Source organism: Phaethon aethereus (assembly GCF_964289735.1).
Source record: "Phaethon aethereus genome assembly, chromosome: 19".
In the NCBI taxonomy this organism is placed as follows: domain Eukaryota; kingdom Metazoa; phylum Chordata; class Aves; order Phaethontiformes; family Phaethontidae; genus Phaethon; species Phaethon aethereus.
This window is the reverse complement of record NC_138595.1, coordinates 12,178,623-12,199,807: the sequence shown is the minus strand read 5'-3', so window position 1 is coordinate 12,199,807 and position 21,185 is coordinate 12,178,623. Positions and strand designations below refer to the sequence as shown.

The 21,185-nt window shown below is 49.6% G+C and overlaps 1 protein-coding gene across 1 annotated transcript; it reads right to left on the bottom strand.

Moving 5' to 3' along the window:
* Positions 1–969: 969 nt before the first annotated feature.
* On the bottom strand, positions 970–20,714 carry LOC309411931 (myeloperoxidase-like; the record flags this gene model as incomplete). Its single annotated transcript, XM_082008706.1, is given in 14 exon segments — positions 970–1,535; positions 2,613–2,630; positions 2,633–2,835; positions 4,472–4,709; positions 6,911–7,081; positions 7,468–7,714; positions 9,546–9,706; positions 12,171–12,486; positions 13,472–13,678; positions 14,804–14,933; positions 16,342–16,465; positions 17,995–18,170; positions 19,064–19,157; positions 20,642–20,714. Coding segments are annotated over 14 exon segments (2,181 nt in total). The 3' UTR covers positions 970–1,512.
* Positions 20,715–21,185: the final 471 nt, after the last annotated feature.

Sequence of the window (21,185 nt, the reverse complement as noted above, 5' to 3'; positions counted from 1 at the left end):
TGCAGACATTAAGAGTTAGACAACCAGTATGAGCAGACTGAAGCTGGAGAGATTGAGGGACACATCCTCCATGTAGTCAGGCTTCTCACACCCGTCAGGTCTATGGATTCCCTTGAAGCTCTCAGCACCGGGCACTTACCCACGAAACAGTGGGCTTCAACCCACTCCTAGGGCAAGCTTGTATGATTTCTGCCTTCAAAACATGTCCGGCCTTATGTTTATCAGGCTACACCCCCGGGCGTTACTCAGCCCCACCATCACCCTTCCACCCTGGCCAAGTGCTGGCAGAAGTCAGTGTCCATGCCTGTTCTTTTTCTCCGAGGAAATCACGAGGACTCTTCCCATTGCGGGGGGTGTTACCCTCCTTACGGAGGAGATTGTTGTTAAGAGTTTGTTGGAAGTAAATCCTGTGCCAGCCCTTTTCTCTGAGGAACGTTTCATAGTGCCACATGACCCAAGAGTACGAGTCAGAGACTTCAGCAAGAAATATCTTCTTTCATTAAAAATATACAGGTTCTTGAATCTGCTTTGTCCAATATGTCCATACAAAACCTACCACCATCCTCCACTCACCTGTGGTTACTGCACTTCGTACAAAGTGCAAGGAACATTTTGGCCTCAGCTCAAAATTGCAATTTATTGATCGATAGCAGTAACGCAGCAAACTACAGGAGAAAGAGAAAGCAGTTTTGATCCCTTTAAAGAAAAGATATCGAGGGGAAAAAGTTGGAGTAAGACTAAATTAGCTTTTACTTTCTTGTGCTTTAAGGCTGTTCTTATCTTTGCCAGGACACATCCCATCACCTCCACAGCCCAGGGTAAGTCACTCTGGCTCATGCCAGGCTGCAGGAATAACTTGTCACGGTTCTCCATTGCACTAGATGATACCTTAGGCGTTCTGGACTAAGGGCAAAAAATGACGAGAGGATGGCTTTCTTCTGTGGGGACAATTTCTTCATTCCATATTCAAGCAAAACCTAAACCAGGGCATTTTAAACAAATCTATTTGAGGTATGTGACAGCTATTGCTGCTTCACTCAAAGGCAACATGAAATTAATAGATTTTCTCTGGAAACTGAAGTATGTACTTTTTTAAGCAAAAAAAATTGGTGAACATTCATAAGCAGTCATTCCAATACCCTACTCATTTTCTATGTAGGTTGGAAACTTTGAAAGGAGGGTCCAAAACATGTTTTTGACAGTAAAGCTTACTGAAATGAAATTGCCTAGGTTGGTTTGATTGGGAGTCAGTCTCTGGATAACTCATTTTTCTTTGCTTTGTGATATTGAGTGATCTGCACGGAACTGGGACATCTTTTCATGAAGTTCTTTTATTGCTGGACTCCATCTCACTGAAAAGGCTTCATGCAAACTAAATTGAGTAAATGACAGCAATCATGCCCAAACATTTCAGGCAGTAAAAGCATACAGACAGTAAAAAAAAAAAAAAAAAAAAAAAAATCTCAGCAGTTTCCCAAGTCCAGACTTCTGGGGAATCCTCAATGTTCAGCTTTAAAAGTCACCGGATGCTTCTTCTACAGGACATAAAAAGCAATGTGTTAACAAAAGAGAAAAGGACACGCCATCGTTCCCTGTTATGTTGTGTGATTTATTTCCACAGGTTAAGCTGGAAAAGAGAGACCAGTAATAGCCCTGACTGCTCTAAAGACCTCCAGGGATTTGGAGGTCCACCCTCCACCCTCCTTGGCTACAAGATCCTACAGGTCTCACTTTTTCTGGCATCATGAAGATGGCATTTATGGTTTTACCCTGCCACACTTTCAAGCTGATAATCCCATAGCCCTGCAGAGAATATAACGAACCATCCCACAAAAAGTGGGAGCTGACTGCAGGAGGAGTTGTCTGAGCTCTTAATAACTGCTGTTAGCTGCGGGGATTTGCTGCTCTCAGAGCCTGGATATCGCCATGGGGGCATGGCAGGGCCTGACCGCCAGAGCAAAGGAAAGGTGATTTTTTTCTTAGGAAAAGGCATGGTCCTATGGCACTGCAGCAGCCTACCTCGCACAGGGGAGAGCCACTCTTCCCCACACCTACTTCCCAGGGATTTCAGAGAGCGTTTTGGAAGAGAAACACGAAAATGCTACAAATTCTGAAGGCAGCGGAGGGAAATACTGTAAATACAGGCAGAAACCTTCCTAGCAGAAATCAAACACCACAACTTCTTCCACAAAGTGGGAATCTCTGTTCAAGTGCAGAGCTGCTTTTGGCCTGACCAGGATGTGCTGACAGCCCGCTCAGAGCTGTGCAGAAGACAGACCAACCACCTAGAACAGAAAGACCAGCCTCTCCGATCCGGGCGTCACTTCCCGCAAGGAAAAGCATGGGCACCAACGGCGAAGAGCTAAACTGAAAAGCCTGTTAGTCAGAAAAACTCCAGAGCCTGGTCTTGCAACGCCAACGCTGGAAAATCTGCGTGCTGGAGGAGCTACTTGCAGCGGACCCGATGAGATGGAGTATCTAAACACGCGCTAGGTATGTACCTGGCACGTGTGTTCAGACCTGCGTTAGGCAGCTCTGGCTTAGACCCTTGAGGTCTGGCCATCATCTCACGTGTTTGCAGGCAGGATCTGCCTGCTCTTTGAAGTTTATACCTTGCTCTGTAACTTCTTGGTCCTCTTCCACTTCCAGGCTCTGAGGTCCAGCTTTGGGATCTGGCTGCAGCTCACAAAGCCATAAGGGTATCTGTTAGCCTGGAAGATATGTCTTGGTACTTGAGAGATGTGGGTGTTGTCACATATTATCCGTGACAAAGAGATTTTGGCCAGTGAAGAGCGCTGCTGAGGAGTGAAAACCCCTCTGTTCTCCCACCAAAACCTGCAGGAGAGAGAATAAGACACAACAGATTTTTGCCTTCTGGTTTCCTCACATGCAAGATGCTTGCAACACTATTTCCCATTAACACCAATAACAGGTTTCTTTTGCCAAGAACAAATTTAAATTTCTGTTGTTTAAATCAAGAGCCCTAACCCACCAGCTGGATAATTTAACTTGCTTTTCTGCCATGGACATATAATAAAGATGCGATTGAATTAAAGCTTTGCCCTGTGTTCCCTCAAACGAGGCACAGGCACCCTCTTTCAAATGGAAAAGTCTGCACGTACTGTACGCAGACCGTGGTCAGAGCCACATGATTGCCATGCTGGAACCAGCCCTATAATTACTCTCTTTAAAAAAAATGGGTTCTAGTATTCTGGCATAAGAATAGGATTTCTAGATGTGCAGTAGACTGTTTGCCTTCAAGCTCCCGATACTGGGTTTTGAGCTCGTAGTAAATCTTCCTAGGCAGAAAAGTTTCCCAGAAACGCTGGTCATGATCCCATTTTCAGGCAATACTGCTAGCAAGTACAGGGACCTTGCTTCAGAAATGCAGCTTAAAATTGGGCACATAACTCACTTCTGCACCTGATGCCCCTGAGCAACTTCACAGAGGAGGAGGAGTTCAGGTGTGTTGAAAGCACAACACTGCTCAAATGATTTTGGCTGGTAAGCAAACCCCAACCCACATCCTGGTGCGAGCAAAGCCCAAACACTGCTACATGTCCGACCACAGGGTTCTAACTCAGAGCTGAGGTAGAAAGGAAAAATAGTGAAAAATCATCTCTAAGACCCCCAAGAAGTGCGTAAGACACTGCAATGGTGCAAAGGTGCGTATTGCAAACTCAGGAGATGGGAAGGGGGATGGATGTTTGACTTTTGCAAGGCACAGCAGCCCAGAAGGAGCAGTCCTGCAGAGAGGGGACAGGGATGCTGCCAGTGCCGGGGAAGCAGCTTGGGCTGAGTTGGGACTTAACCAAGAGAGAACAATTAATCTCTTTTACTCTCTGAAAAGCTTGAAAGTGTGTTAGTCCTTCAGCAACAGCCATTGGTCTGCAGGCAAGTTTTCAAAATTACTCGAAGCAAGAGCCACCACATCAAGAGACGTTGAACATCTACTGTCAGTGCAAGCCATTTAGGCTGATTAAACCTGACAGCTTTTTTTTCTAGTCGGTGAAGTCAATCCATCTACATCCTGGTTTTCCCACCTTTAGACCTGTACCTGTTTTTCTTGTTAAGGTATTTGTATGTTTCCCTTTGCCAGAGTGAGCTGCTGTTTGAACACACAGTAACGTGGGCCTTCTTGAAACCACTTAACTGAAGGAGGAAAAGAGCTCAAACATTCACGCTGGGTGTGAACCATCAAGCATGGAGAAGGGCAATGCAATTTGCACAGGTAGTGATTGCCAGTGAATGGGTTGAGAGTGAAAACACTTGGCTGGAAAGGGATCTTAGCCTAGGATCTCAACCATCATCTAGACAGGGAATGAGAAAAGGAAAGAAACATTTGGAGGAGTAATGAAAAAAATAAAAGCAATAAACAACTGAAACGGTTTCCAAATCTGCATAAAGAAATCTGCATGAATTCCAGTCTCCCTCTGTCCTTTGGGACTTGAATACCCAGCTCCTCTCTTACCTGTCCCCATCACGAACGTTCCTGAACTGGGTGCCAATGAGACAAGCCATGAGAGGCCCAACCCTGCCTCCATTCACAAAGGGCTCTGCAAGTGCCCCAATCCAAATGTCGATATTTTTTGGTGTCCCATACAGCCGTATGAACTTCTTTGCCAGACCATGATTCCTCAACACTTGAGCGAGTGTCTTCAATCCGGAAGGCTGTGAGAGCCCACAGAACCGTCTCCAGGAGTTATAACCTGCAAGTAGTTGGGTATCAGAGCAGGCAGATCAGTAATGTCTTTCCCCCCCGGAAAGATTTTTTCCTTTCTTTCCCAAAGCCAGGGCACAGGTAGGGTCCCAATATGCTTAAAACATTTTTCTAAATTTTCCTGTATTTCTGTTAATGCCAGTTGACTTTCCACTCCTGCCTGGCATTTCAATGCTGTTTGTGGAAGGGCCATGTCTTTGCAAGTGATCTCTGCTAGTGGGAGTTTCTCCACCACTCAGCAGCAACGCAGGTGCCTGTGCACAGGCTCCAGAGCACGGTGTGCCTGAAACAACCTCCTGGTGATGTGACCGAGGACCCACGGGACACCCACGTCCTGCTGAAGCTGCAGCAGAGCGCCAGAGGAGCGACCCCAGGGCATTTCAAATAGCAAGAGAGACCTATGTTTGGGCACCTGATCCCGCATGTGCTGTGACTGCTCCTAACCCTGTGCTGTGGGTACTCAGATGAGGGGTCTGGGCATGCCTAACGGCTGCCTCATCTTCACTGTGACCCAGGAACCCTAAGGGAGCTCAGGGAGCGTACAGTCTCAGATACCTGCATCTAGAGCCTGAGGAGAGCGGTCCTCACAAAACTCGGTGATGTTGCCTTCATTAAAAGTGAATCTGGACAAGATGTTGATGCTACCTCTTTCTGTACAACAGGATAGTGGCCAAGTACTTCCCCACAGTTTGTCTCACTTGTGTCCCGGTCTAGCCACAGGGACAAGCCATCCCGTACAGCAAAGAGAGCTCTACGTAGCCCAAGTTATGTCAGGTGGGAGAGGGCCACCGGACTTTGCCAGCTGGACTAATTTTTCTGTACTGCAAGCAGCTGAAAATCCACTGGACCACAACTGGTGCACAATTCTGCATCTTGGTAGGCAGGGCACGTGCCCAGCAAACGGCAATTTGCAACTCAGTGTCTTGTCAAACGACCACATAAGTAGAGAAAAAGTCTATGGAGCACTAACGCATCCTCCTACCTGCCAACTCAGTGAACTGCTAGGTGCAGAGATGAGATGCTGCTGCTGTGAGCAGGATGTCTAAAAACTGGGGAGAATTCAGAGATAAAGATACAGCCTATGGTGCCTGGATGACACCACTATCAAACAATTCAAGAAGATCGAGATTTTGCTTTATCAGAAAAAAAATTAGGAAACTTTTTTGATCTTGCCATGCTGTCATCACCTTCGTAGGTTGTCTAACTAACTAAGGAGTACAGTAGCTCTTGGGTGCGGGCTGAGACCCAAAGGCTAGGAGCTAAGCACAAATTCACACTAAAAATACATGTCAGTTCCACTGCAGCGGATCAGCAGTCAAAGCTATAAATTCAGGATTTGTGGTTCAGATCAGGTTCTGCACGACACTGTTCCTAGATAAAGCATGGAAAAAATTGCAACCTTCTGTTGCAGTGAAGGCAGAGCAATCCTGTGACCTGACCATGCACCTGGATGTATTGCAAAGCCTTTGTCTGGCCTTAAAACCTGTGAATCCAGCACGTTTTTCATCAGTTTCAAAGTGAGCCTGATTGCATCTCCCGGGACGTTACTGACACAGCAGCTCCAGGCACTTACATCAGCCTGATCACGCTGTTAGGCAATGACGCACCCACGAGCCAGCTGTAAAGTTTTATCAACAATCTATTTCTCAAGACCATCTTGCAATGCCATTACACTGGTTTTGCATCTTGCAGAGCCCTGAGAGTGGTTCTGACATGCTTTTCTTCTGGGACACGGTCTTTATAGAGAAATTACGATGAGATTTTCCTCACATATTGCTATCTGCTATGTGTGGCTGGTCTGGACCACTACAGATGCTTGGAGAGAAGCCATGGGGGGACTTCTGGCCCTAATTCTACTCCTGCAAACTTGTTGCTGAACTACTTTCCCAATTTGCCATTTGAACAACAATACAAATGAGTCAGTTAGTGAACACTTGACTCTGGTCTGTGCAATGCCCCATGTTCTTCTGTCTGTGTGCCTCCACATGTCTCCTCCAGCTCCAGCTGGTTCTGACTTCATTGCTCAACCCCCCATGCACTTACCTATGGTTGTACAGAAATGATGAAAAGCTTTGGGAAAGAGTAATTTCAGCCAAGCACGGGCTGGAGGTGTTTCTCAATGTTCGATCACAAGAATGCCTGATTTCCACTTGTTTTTCTTTGGAAGCTCTGCTCTCACAGCCAACTTACCCGGGAGGCCATGATCTCTGCTACGCTGCATGTTAAGTGCGGGTAAATCAAACCCAATCCTTTTAACCTGCTCAAACATCCGATCCCGGAGCTCATCCACGACCATTTGCTGCTGTGTCATCAGCTTGGCCTGATTAGCCATCAGGCTCCGGAGAAAGGGGTCAATACCACCTGCAATGGTTACACAGGGACTTGTGAGCAGTGCAGGGCGTCAAATGCGCGTGCAAGAGGCTCAGGAGAGCTAAATGCAGCTAATATTTAATTACAAGCTTCTACTACAAGAGAATCAATTTTCCTGCCCTTAAAGAATTAAGAAGAAAATATTTTGAATAACTTTCTTGGAATCTATAGCCATTAAACAATCAGACCCCATGCTTCATAATAAGATGGGCCGCAAACAACAGCTATGTTGGGAAAAACTGGCTGGTAGTAAGGGTCATTAAATACTTCTAATGCAAACTGCTTTTAAGTTTGGCTGAAGCAGGAGCTCATCCAGAGAGGGTAGAAAAGGCTGAATGAAATAAACTTATACTGCAGAGGTGCAAGAAAGGCTTTACCTTCTTTAACAATCCTCCAGACAGCAAAGAAGGCGTTTCTGAGTTGAATTTTGGGACCTATGGGCTTGTAATTTTGATTTAAGCGGTCAACAGTTGGGGGAACTGAAGCATGAGCAAAACGAAAAGCCAGGGTGAAGACGTTGGATATTCGAGGATCCACAGACTCATTGTAGCCCCGGTAGCGAGGAATTAATCTCTGGAAACTGGTTCCCAGCAGAAGCGGCAGGTAGTCCCTGTAGGTTATAATCTAGGGAGAAACAAGGAAAGTGTGAATCATTAAGTGCTTGGCCATCAGTTTCTTTGGAAGCAAAGTTATTGTTCGTGTCTCAGACTACAGGAGCTGTCACATTAAACTTCTTTGATGGGATTTACGCAGGAGATTTTGCTAGCACAAATGTGGGGTGGAGAGGGTCAACCTTTCTTTCACCTCATCAGACCTCTACCCAGCTGCTCTGGCAGTCCAGTGAGGATCTTTTCTGGCACTGTTGAGTGGCATTTTTGTTTCTTCAGCTCTACGGCCTTGGTTCAAAGCCTCTTCTGCACCTGGCTGCACCACGCCACAAGTGGTGCAGCTCCAGGCATAGATACAGGCACTGCAGGCCACTGCCTAGGTTCCTGATTCCTCCAGCCGTGCATGGTGGGATCTCTACACTCTCTAGCGGTGATGAGATTTGCATGAACAGGCAGTGATTTGCATGAAAATGCAAAGCGGACATAACTGCTCCAGGAACATCAGGAATCACAGACACTGCCCATGCCTGACCCACGCTGATCCTCTGCCTGTACGTCAGGATCCTCCGCCCGTTGGTGCTGAGGACTTGGCACTCAGGTGTCCCCAGGCATGCTCTTCCCTGCCCCAACAGTTTGGGACGTCAGAGCAAGATGAAGCCCGCCAAATCCCCCCAAGCATTCCCTCCTTGTCCCATGAGCAAAGACCACTCCCATCGGCCAGGTAGGACTGCATTTCCTCCCCCCTCCCACCCTACATGCTTCAGATGGCAAAGAAAAAATCAACAGTGTTGGCACAGATGATATCACCACCCACGGGCAGCTGCGTTAGTCCTCCCATAGTAGAGGTTTCCAATCCTGGTCTCATGTCTCTTTGGGATATTGAGGAGGCTGCACAACATAATTTAAAAACTCAAATTCTTTGTCAGTAGGTGAAAATGTCTTAATTGTCTGAAAATTGCAAGAAGATGAAACCATTGCCTTAAACATGATGGAGACAATGCTTTTAGTACAAGTGTTTGAGTCTCTCCATGTTGGCTTATCCAACATGTTTATTCAACAATACTATAATATTTAAAGTGACAGTTTTAAAAATGTAAACCTTTTGATATTCCTGCTCATTTGTTTGCTGAGCCAGCTCAGAAGACAGGTTTCTGGTTAGGTATGACTAAGCACTGCCTTTGGGAACTCCATGTCTTCTCTCATAGGAGCCAGCCTTTTCTGTTGGCTGTGAAACCTCATCTGGCTTTGAAGCTGGTCCTGCTCCAAACCAGAGGCTGGGCAAGAGACCTTGAGAGGTCTCTTCCAAGCACAGAAATATTTCTGTGACCCTAGGATCTCATTCAGGGTGAAGCCTGTGGTGCAGCACAGTCCCGAGGGGCCTTTTGCCCCAAAACAGTAAGGACAGAGGAACACCATGGCTGGTTGCACTCACCACCACATGGGGCTTCTTGAGAGGAGGAGACTTGCAACCCACAGGAATTTTAATCCAAATCTCCAGTATTTTTTTTATCCTGTGCCAAACACTGGTTAGAAAAACCTTTCCTCTGACTATTCTGTCCCTGTGGTTCTCAAAACAAAAATGTGCAGTTAAAACCCCCTCAAGCGATTTGGAAATCTAACAGTAGAGGGACATCAAAGATTCATGGGGGCCCCTCTGTGCTCGTTATTTCAGGTACCTCCACGTGATTTTACTTTGTACAAAAGGTTCTGGTGGAAAGAATTTGGACATTTGCACCCCAAAATACTGCACCCTTTGGACACCCCACACTAACAAAGCCCATCACATTAATTCTGTGTGGCTGCAAGACAAGGCGGCAGAGCCAGGACATCAACACGGTGGCTGGTACCTGGATCATGGCACCCAGGATCTTCCGTGCCTCCTGGTAGAGCTTCTCTCCGTTCCAGTGGGGATTCAGACTCTTCAGGCCTCTAGCCAGGCGGTTGTGCTCCCGCACGAAGAGCGTGTGCATGCACGCCAGCTCCAGCATCTCGTTCGCTCGAGAGTCACCTAGGAGTACCACAAGTGATCGGACACGTGCTGCCAGTGACCGGCGCCTGCGGGGCTGCTTCCCGCTGGAAGGAGGCGAACGTCCCAGTGGGAAGCATGCACACAGGAATTTTTAGATGTTTTCAGATCTGCGTTGTGAAGGCGATGGGTAAGACGCACACAGGAAGAGAAGGAAACCAGGTCCTGGGCCCTGCGGGTTGGAGAGCACCAGTGAAAAGCCAAATTTCTGCTGAGGCAGCAAAAGCCAAGATGCCACCATGATTGTGCTCAGCATCACAGAGAGATGGGGAAGCTTTTTTTTTTTTCCCAAATAAGTGTTGGGAGCATTAACTTAAGAAGCTAAATACAAGTAGGTGTTCTCCACGCTCCCATATCAGAGAGACAGTCTCACAGCTCTAGAGAGAAACGAAAATGGGCAGAGGGAAGCCAGGATGGCCAAGGGAGCTCTGAAAGTCAGAAGGAATCCTTCAAACCAGCTGAAACATCAGCCAAAGCAAGATGACAGTCACAGTCAAGCTCTCTGGTGAGTAAAAGTAAAAGCAAAATGAGTCGCAACTTGAAGGAATAAATTACAAACGGCATCACAATGAAATATTAAATCCTTCTTCAAACATCTAGGGCAGGAAACCCAAGAGTAAGCAGGTGATGAAAGTACAAAGAGGCACTCAGAGAAAAGTAAATATGTCGCATTTAGCCCCCTAGTCCCATAGTAAATAGAGGGATTTGCTCTTGCGTTCAGCACAGAGCCCTTTTCATCTCCCGTCAAAGGCTGTCTGTAAGAGGCCGCGGAAGAAGAAACAAAAGCAGCACTGTGAGGTTTCCTTGAGCAGAATGCATCCACCCAGGGCTTCCAACAGAGCTGCAGCAGGAAATCACTGAACCCTGTTAGGCAAATGCACACGTAAAATTTCCCTGGTTCTCAGGGACCGGAAAAGTCACACATAAGACACTGAATTTTCAAAGGAGCTTCTGATCCAGCCCGAGTTGTTCACTATCATTCATTGATGCACCCAGCTATGGAACAGTAACTGCTCCAGCAGCCCCTAACTGCAGAGTCCTGGGGGCTGGGAACCCGCCCTGGCAAGCATCTGATACGCCTGCCCTTTCTGGTCCTCACTGGGCATCTGCCTTTGGCCACAGGTCCTGTGTGGTCCTCACCATTAGAGACCTGCACAGAACAGGGGAGGCAGCTGAAGACACGGAACAACGGATGGGACAGATGGAGAGGTGTGAGAGGCTGAAGATTAAAACACCGGGAGCTTAAAAGGAGGGTGCTGGAGGATGACACCAAGCAGAGCTCACCTACCAGTCCCACCACCAGGTCCTGATGGTAGCCAAGGACCATGGGAATGCTGTCCAGAGGAGCTTGGGCTAGATACACAGGGGCCAAGGGAATAGAAATCAGCTCCACAGCTGATGAGACCTGTTGTGCCCTCAAGCTTTCTCCAGCAGTGCAGTGAGAAGCCCAGTGTGGCCAGAGCCAGCAGGAGTTAGCCAGGAGGTCCTGCTCACCGAAAGAAAAGTACCAGGGAGTGAGACACTAATTCACAAGGTGTATCAGAGACATTCCTCTCTGGGGTCCCGCAGGCTTGTGGCAGCATCCTGATCCTCACCAGCAGGGGCCAGGGAGAAGGGAGCAATGCTCAGGGCTCCAGGAGGTCAGTGATTTTGTCTCTGTGTGCTGGGGACAGGAGAAGACAGCAAACGGCAGCAGACGGGAAGGCTGTGGTGGCTGTGCAATGTTTTGGCTGGAGGGGAGGCTTGGCTTTGGGAGGCTGTGCCCAGGACAAAAGGAGTTATTTTGGGTTGAAATGGTCAAGATGATACCAAAAGCATGACAAAGGATAAATGGAGCAGGAGACTGTCTTGATGGACTGAAGACCTGTGCTGATGTCTTGGCTAGTGCACCCCCAGCCTTCTCAGTGGTGGGGACACATCTTAAAAGGTCACCTTGGTCTGTGGCTAGTCTCATTCTCAGTCCAGCTGGGATCTAAGCTCCTCTGTGAGAGCGCAGCAGACACACTGATGTGCAGCAGCACATGTTTCATGGAGGTGACCCAGCCCAGCACCAACACACCTGCACCCATTCTGATGGAAGAGAGACAGCCACCAAATGACAAGTATGGACAAGCCATTGCCTTCAGGCCAGCCTGCTATTGCTGAGTTTGCTCGGCTCCATCATGGCACTGGTTCCCAGGTCACCTCCAGCAGCCCCACGTGCTCTCTGGGCCCTACACCAGAGCTGCTGAGCACAGATGGGACAACTGCACCCCCGGCATATAGTCACAAAGAAGACTTGGAGACAGTGAAGACCTTTCTCCGACCTAGCACAGCCTGTCTCAGTCTTTCATGATGTTTTGCTATGCTCCGTTTTCTACTCAGATAAGAAAAACAAACTAAGAAATGAACCGGTGGAATTGTTTGCTCTGGTTTTCAGGGCTACGGGTGCCAGCACCCAACTTACCTGCAAGAAAGCAAGGGATTTTAGCTCCCCCGCTGACTATAAGACAGGGATCCTTCTGCACGCTGTTAAAGGGCATGTATGCCTTCCCCCTATCAGTGAAGTTGTGGTTAACAGCCAGCAAGCCCAGCTGGCTGGTCCGATCCCTCAGTTTGTTGGCCAAAGGCACTTCACTGCCGTACACCATGCTGCCATCAAGAAAAGAGGTGAGCGCGTTGATCTGGTCTTGAATTGCTCTGCCACTGGTACAAGCAGGAGCTGAGCGGAAGAAAGGAAGGCAATCTGTTGTGTTTTTAATTCGTGGGTCATTGGGCGGGATCTGCAGAAAGATAAAAGAACAATCATCACCAGTTCAGGGGTGCAGAAACTGCACTGTGATACTACAGCCGTAGGAAAAACCAGGCAGAAGCCATTTCAAAGACAGTCCCCATGCTAGACAACATGGAGATCACTCATAAATCCCAGACAGGAAGGCTCAGATTGACAGCAGAGATGCTATTTTAGGAGTCCAAGTCCCAAATATGCATGAAATCCTGAAGATGCCTAAATTTCCATAAAGTCCTGTGGATACCTAAACTTTTTCCCCTGAATATATACGTATTGGATTGAATCTTCAAAGCTCAGGTGTTCCTATCTCACGTTGGAGTCTAGTGTCCATATCTACACTGTGGTCAGTTGTCATCCAGAACTTGTGACCCTGCCTGCATTTTCAAGTGCATGTTGGGCAAACCCTCAGTGATGCTCCATCCCTTCACAGTTTCCCTTGAAAGGAAATACAGGCACACAGGATAGCCAGAGCTGCAGGAGAGCGGGAGAGCAGGACTGCAGGGTGGACATGTACATCGTTAAGCATTTACTGGAGTAGAGACTGCAATGCGACTGTCGTGCTAATGTCTTAGCGGCTACTGAGAGATGCTCATCACTTCCTTGCCCCATGGACTACTGACCATATAACCATCAAATGGGCATGGATTTGCTGGGTTATTGACACCCATCAGCTCCTGTGTCTGACTATAATCCAGGCAACACCCATGTTGTCTTTGCACCATACCTGCAAAACAAAGCCATATCGTTGAGGGAGATGGGTTGGAAATGGGGGAACGACGGGCTGTGACTGTGCCTGACATCTGGAGAGAGTCCCCAGGACCCAGCACCACCACCTTACAGAGAGCGGTCTGACCCCCTTGGCCTGCTCTGGGAGGTGGTCTCTCTGTGGCCAAGGACCGGGAGAGCCACCAAACTGGTTGGAAGGTAGATGATACCCTCTCTCCCCCTCTTCCCTGCAAGAAGGCGGCTGGCTGTACCTTGATGGGAAAGCAAGGAGGCTGCTTGGCACAGCTGGTGTCACAGTCCACCTTGCCACTGAAGGTGACTCTGGCTGGGGTGTCCGGACTGAAATCCAGGTCGTGGTCAATAAACTGGCCCCACTGCATGAACATGAGTGATCTCTGCTGGTCCATCCTGAGCTGCCCAGGGGGGAAGCGGACAATCTCATTTGATACTTTTCGAACCTTCAGGGGATGAAGGCAGAACATGTGCGTTAGGAAATGACTTGCAGGAATGGGTGCATCAGTTTGTAGAGTCATCTGCAAAAATTCATATGGCATTCCTTATACTTCACAGAAAAAACCCCAAATCTCTCTCTGAGTTGGAAGGCACTGCTGTGCCCCCTTTGCTGAGCGTTGCATTTTTCTGGCCCTAGCCAGGTTTATGAGCCTCCAGGACAAGAGCATCCCTTGATGGACATATGGCAGCAGCTAAGCAAGAGCCATACTGAATAGCCTGGGAAAGGGAGGCAAAAGATTTTAAAAGACTGCTTTGAAATACAAGTGTGGAAAAAAATAGTCTTTGGGAATTTCTGAAAGTTATCTCAGTAAACTCCTTCTAGCAGGACACTCCCAAAGCCCTCTTCCATTCTCATCCATTCTCCATCCATCACAATTCCCCCACCAGCTCTTCCTTCATGTATTACTACAGAAAAAGTCGTCAAAACTCTGCTCAAGCCCTGACACTGTGCTGTAGAGCAGTGTTAGGAAGTACAATGAAGGCACAAGCATAAGGCACACGACCCAGAAAATCTCAGAGGACTTCTTAGTGCTGTTGTTGCACCAAGTGACCAGAAACCACATCACAGTGTCCCTGCTCCCATCCAGGCACCACACGAGGCACATGTGCCCCCACAGATCACCCCACGCATAGACCCACACATAGGATTTCTAGCTGGATATTTTTTGTTCTGGGAGTTCACTTGTTCATTTTATCCTCTGGCATATTGCTTTTCAGGAGACAACCAGCTTCTGCAAACCAAACCAAAAAAGGTCCGTAAATTACTTTGGCTTAAATGCCCTTGATGTAAAAGAACACATTTCATAATTATTTCTTTATCCCATGCTTCTGCAGTAATCAGATTAATTTTCCTTTGCTTTTCCTGAAAGCATGGGAGTTAGAAAGCACTTCTGTTAGATCCCCCCGGAGATTCTCGTACGATCAACCTGAAGCTGGCGAATTCAACTTCCTTCTCCTGATCACCACCACACCAGCTGGTGGACGTGCACTTTGATGCCTGTGATCCCTCCAAGGACTGGCAATCCCTAAGCCCTGATACTGCATTTTCGCATGACTGTTACAAACATTACCAGCGGAAAGGGGTATCCAGAGAAACGCTTTCCTTCTGTCCACCCGTGGGGGACTGACACGCTGTCCTCATACTCTGCTGGCAACCATCTGACCAGGGCTCTGTTTGAAGCTCCTAGTGATGGGTTTCTCCTGTCAGAATGAATGGAAGAACAGCAAACTCTTAGTATCATTAGGATCACGGCAGGGCCAAGAGCTCGTTGATGCGGACAGAGACGAGAACCTTGGAATGGGACCATGCAGCAATGCACAACAGTCAGGGAGCTGCTGCAGCCCCAGGGGTTTGGTGCTACCAATAAGCCTCAGGCTTAATAGTAATAGCACAGACCAAGCCTCAGCTTCTCCCAGGCAAGAACTCAGGTTGCTGGTGACTCCTTCTGTCATCCGGCCTGAAGAAGGGCCCTCGACCTCAGACCATGAGTGGAAAACAAAGGTGGAAGCTTAACACCAGAGGAAAGAGGCAGAGACTTCTCCCCGTTCATTTAATGGTATTACCAGCGATCTTTAATAGAAATGGGGTGATTTGGATTGTGAGTATTACTAAGCTGTAATTGGACGGAGTGGTTATTATAGTTTGATTAGACCTTTAAAGCCTTAATTAGACTAATAATGTATTTAGTTTTGGAGTGCATGTGTAAGATGATGTGTTCTCTGGTTGCCTGTCATACACCGTGGGCGTAACACTGCCTAGGGCCGAGCAATGGAGGGTCACAGGGCACAGCTGAGCCCACCTTCTCCAGGGCTTCAGGGTCTGGTTCAGGTGTGATGGACCTGTGCTTATCTCAGAGCACAGATGCCTGTCCTGAATGAAGACACCACTGCCTGAAAACGGAAGGAGGCAGGTAGCTCCCTCCCTATTTCTTGTACAGATTCCTGAAGGCTAAAGCATTCCCTAGGCAGGCAGAGCTGTCTGAACTCCTTCCTCTGCCTGATGTGCTCCCAGAAGATGCTCTGCCTACCAGGTTCTTGGTAACAGGGGAGGGATGGGGAATGCTCCTGTACCGTCCCGTTTGAAACACTCCACTGCTTAGCACAGCTTCCCTTGTCTCTCACTTTACAGTCGTGCCCCTCCATTCGTCCAGCCATGGGACACGCAGAAGGTGCTCCCTCCCAGCCCGTGTGCCCAGATTTCCTCCTATGTGCAATGTGGGGCAGGGGGGTGGCCAGATCAAGCCCCAGTATGGGTCTGGGTCAGGAAGTCCTTTGAGACCCTGCAAAGGGGCAGAGCCAGGCAAAGCCCAGGAGAAAGGAGAAAGATGCAGCCTGATGACAGAGACCCTGGGCTGGAGAGTCAGTCCCCGACATAGAGCTATTCACATTTTGGCCAAAGAGCTAGTTCCTGTACAACACCAAGGACCCTTGAAGGAAGACCGTAATTAAAAGCTCCACACATCTAGGAAACAACACCATGGGGTGTAAAACCCTGTAGAAGGCATCCTACATGGATCATCCTTGGGGAAGTGGGTCTAGCTCTACTGATGGAGGACTCATCCATCCACCCCTCCATCCCTCCACCCTCCTGTTGACACAGCCCCCTCACCTGTTGTTGCACTCGCCAGTGATCGTTCGGTAGCAGCGAGAAGCGTCACAATTTATTTTCTTATCCTGCTGGTCACATCCGCTTGCCTTGAAAATCATCCCCAGCTGAGCCGGTGTCAGTAAGTCTGCCAGGTAACAAGAGAACAAACATGCAGGAACGTACTGGCCCTGCTGGGTTTGCGGTGCCTCCCAGGCTCGGGAAAAAGTGTTCCTTCTTCTACCCTTGAAATGGTTTCTTACCACGATATCTGGAACAGCACAAAGGGCTGTCATTTAAGGTCTTCCTGCTCAGAGATGTGCTGAGGAGGCTGTCTAGAGCAGCAGATTGCTTTTTCTGGTTTGGAAAGCATTAAACCCAACAAAGTTGTGGTCAAATCTTATTTATAATTACATTAGGCCTGTTCAGCAGCAGAATGATTTTCTAGCATTAGCAATCCATTTTCCTCCCTCTTCCCGTCCTTTTCATCTCCGCCATAAATCGCTAACAGCGACAGTCACCCTCGTGGTGTGTTACAAGTGTTTTCCCCCGCGAAGCAGCCACCAGTGTGTATCATCACCGCTGCTCAGAGCTGCCCAGAGAAGAAACCATCAGGTGGCTGGGCAGCACAAGGGGACGCTGGCTTTGCGTTTCCACCGTGCAGATTTCCCCATCCGTGGGAGGTAAGCGGCTGAGTTCAACCCCCAAAGCCTTCTTGGCTGTTGCTGCCAGCGCACCACGTCCTGCGTCCCTGGGAGGTTTCTTAGTCACTGCTGCCACCAACAGTTTGGGTCGCAGCAGGGTTGAAGGAGCCACTGCTGCCTCCTGGGCGGGCGGATGAGGGGTGGCAGCCTGGCAGGTCTCTCGAGCTGTGCTGGAGCATCGCTGCTGGATGGAGAGGCTGGAGCCAGGCACGCTCAGCCCTGCCTCCCTCTTGCCGCTCACCCCGTGCTGGAGCGATGCTGGAGCACCCCGTGACACGTGTCTTGGCCTGCCAGTGCTTTGCTGTAATGCTGGGGATCCCCATGAGTTCATCTTTATAAGGCAGGAGCCCTCCCTGTGCCTCCCTGAACTGTCTCTCCTGCTGCCTCTAATTTGCCTCTGCTCGCCTCAAGCTGGTCTTGCCGAGAGGCCAGGACTGCCACCTCATGGAGGACATCGCTCCTTCAAGACACATGCTGAAATGTCCTTTCACATTGGTCTGTTCTCATCCTCTATTTGTGCCTTTCTCACAGCACCCTGTTCCTGATGCAGAACAATCTGGCAGACTTTGACTACTGCTGGCTGAAGTCTGGCAGAAAAACTACTTACCTTGGGGTTGAGCGATTGTGAGTCACATCCTCTGTGGCTGCTCATTCCCTACTCAAGCAAAATCTTATCTAGCAAAGTCTTACAAGCTTTGACCCATTGGTACCTTAACCGTTATACTGCAGAGAGAACCAGGGAAGTGCACAAAGCACTTTCATTAACTGATAACCCTGCAAATAATTTTTTAAGATGGAAAGAGAGCACAGAAAAATAATTCAACTTTGCCTCACTGCCGTCATGTGGGAGGGATTTGAGTCGTGGCCCATCGTAACCTGCTTTCACTCCCTCCTCCCAAGCACCACAAAGCCCCGGTGACCAAGCCCCGTATCTTCCTCCTCTGCCCTCCTCCCAGCAAAGTAAGATCCCTGCCTGTGACATTGAAGTCCCCCCTCACGGCCCGTCGCAGCTTCTCCTTGAGGAGGGTCAGGGTGTTTTCCATGTAATCTGCAGCCCGAACAGCAGCTCGAGTCCCTGCCACCGGCTGCTTGAAATATCCCAGAAGCTCTACTGGGGTCAAGGCATCGCTCCGCAGGTGCTCCTTGATGCTGCAAGGGAGAATAAAACAAAATCTGCAGGACTGAAATGGGGCAAAGCCAAGAGCCCTGCAGGTTACGCACCCGAGCATCGGGCACCCCCGCTCTCCTGGCACGTTACTAGTCCGAATTGCGAACAAAGGCAGAGTCATCTTCCTCCCCGCTCGGAGCTGGAAGAGGCCAGGGCTGCTCCTGCCACCCTTGGCAGAGGAGCAGAGCGAGCTGCAGGAATGGGATCTCTTAAATCGCCCATAACCACCTGCCCGAAGACAAAGCGTATGTCTTTACATCCTTGAGGCAACCAAACCTCACTCAACCGCTCACCAGCTCTCACACACCTGCAGGTGCTGGTCTCCATCCGGAGGTCCCAAGCATCTCCAAGCCACCCTATCTTGATGCTGCTGGAGCCTCCCCTCAGGAGCCCTCAGACAGCGAGGGGGTTCAGAGGATGGCTACTGGAGGAGGGTATGCACGGGCTGGTAGGAAGCTGCATGCTCCCAAAACATGGTGGCATAAGCTGGGGTCTCTTGTCAGATCCCACAACATGTGCTCACTGCAGCTTACAGAGGTTCACTCCCTCCATAGGTGGTGAACCACTAGAAATCAGCAGGAGCCTGTGCTGGCTCCGGTCCTCCTCGGGACATCCCTGAGGAATGAAATGGCCAAGCAATACTAAGCTGGTAGGAATGGCAGGCACAGAGGAGGACAGAGCTACAGCTCTTAGTGACCCAACAGACTGGAGACGTGGTGTAAAAACAAGGTGAAGGCAGGCAAAACGCTGGGCTACAGCCCACTGTCCTCCCGGAGGACCTCACACCCTTGCCCGCTCCGCCGGGGCGAGGAGGAGGAGCAGTGCAGGCAGGGCACGCAGCGTACACCAGCGTACGCCCAGCCCCGGCTCTCACCGGTCGCGTGTGCGCTTGTAGGCTGCATCCGTCAGCTGCTTGGCCTCCTCCAGGCTGCCCCGGAGGGCCGCGTCCAACAGCTCTTCTGGCAGATCTCGGTGAGGGAAACGAAAGAGCAGAGGTGAGAGCACTGTCCCCCGCCCGGGACCACCCCTGTGCTGCAGTGGGGTTCTCCTTGTGCCTCCAGCACCCCGGGATATCGGCACAGCAGTGCTGGAAGTAGTTGCTGCTGCATGCTCTCTCTTGAGAGAGGTACCTGTATATGCATATATCCCTCAGGGGAGTCTGAGAGAGTCACTCCTGGGCATGAAAAGGGTATCATCTCCATCAGTGGCCATAGTTGCCTTCAGATACCACTGGCTGCCACGGCGAACATAAGAGCCCAGCACTAAGAGCTCTCATCTGCTGTTTTTTCTCATCACTGGCTTTACTCCCCCACTTTTTAGCCGAGGTTGGTCATAGCCACATTCCCAATACACCTATGGTGAGTTTGGGTCCTTGCCCATGGCACCAACCGGCCAAAGCTCATATATATGCCCCTACACCTCAGGGCAGAGGAGACACAGCCCGATTTCCCCACTGCTTTCCCCAATCTGTCCTGCAACCTCCTGCCACCCTCACTGCTCCCTGTCCTGCTCAGGGGAGCTCCCAAAAATGAATTGTGGCCCCATCATCTGCTGGCTGCAGGTCACAGAACAGGAGGGGACAGCCCCTGGTGGGCTGCTTTGAGTGAGAGCATTTTCCTACAGCTTCTAGGGAAGAAGAAAACCTCAGAGATGAGAACAAAGGGGGTAAATATCTCCAAATTCTCCCCGGATTCTTTAAAATATCTTCCCTGATTGACCCAGAGTTCACCTCTTTGACAATCTTGGTGAGAAAAATTATCGCCTGGACCACCATTTGAGACAAATGAAAGCTCAGGTATGTGCTTTCCATAAGGATTTTACATTGTAAATTAACAGGCAGAGGTCTCTGTATATTTTGGAGCAGTGATTCAGGGCTGGAAGAGAGCCAAGGGACTGCCCCATCCCCAAACTCCACAGCCCCAGTGGCTCCAATTCACCAAACGCTGCAGCAGATGAAGTGAATTCACTTCAAAAAGAGAAAATAATCTGCTCGCTCTGAGAGCAGGAACCAGTCGTCCCCCCCCAAAAAAAGAGGGGAGTCCAGTTTTTAGCCTCCCTAAAAAGCAGCGTGAATGCAGTAAGGGAGCTGCCCGCTGCCGGCACTGCAGCCCCAGGGCTGAACCGCGCTCCCCCGGGAGAGGCTGTGCTCGCCGCTTTGCACGGCATGCGGGCAGGGAAACCGTTGTTCCGTGGGGATGGAGCGGTTCTGAGAACCGACCTCTCCTTTAACGTGATTTTAAGAAATCAGATAGGAAGTTAACTGCTAAAGACGTGAAACAGCCAGGATTGCTGCCACAGTAGATAGATACAAACTGACTATGCTCCTTCTGACACCTCTTCTGGACCTTGCTGCTTACAGGAGAATAATTCCAGTTCTCCTAGATTTAACTTTATCTTTCCTAGTCAGAGCACAAAAGCCCCTGATCTGCAAAACCTGAGAAAAGGACAATACCATAGGAAGAAAATACAGATGCCTGGAGCAGGCTGAGGAACACCAACAACCCCAGGAAGATTTCTGCCTTCATCCCTGCAAAGAAATGCAAGAAATGAAGAAAACCAAGAAGCCATGGATCTCACCACGCATTGGAAAGGTCAGTGCCCACACTGCTGGTGGCACGTGTGAGGGGAGGCGATGAGGTGTCCCCTTCGCAGCGCAGTGCTCCCCGAGAGCAAGCGTGCTGCCGGGGAGGTCCCTGCAGCGGCACACGGCAGGGAAGCTGCCTGCTGTCCTGGGGACCGCAGGCACCGGTGGGAACGCACCGCTGGGGCCACGCACACCAGTTGGACACACATAGTCCCCATTGGGACTATGGGGGCAACACAACGGGGGCAGTGGGCAGAGCGCGCCGCCAGCGCTGCAGGCAGCTTGCCCGCGAGCCCAGGCAGAACAGCGAGCGTGCAGGGAGAGTTAGTGCATGGGGCTAGAAGAGCTGGAGGGGAAGAGGGACCAGCCAGAGTCCTCTACACATAGATATTTGGGAAGTTTTTGCCCAAAG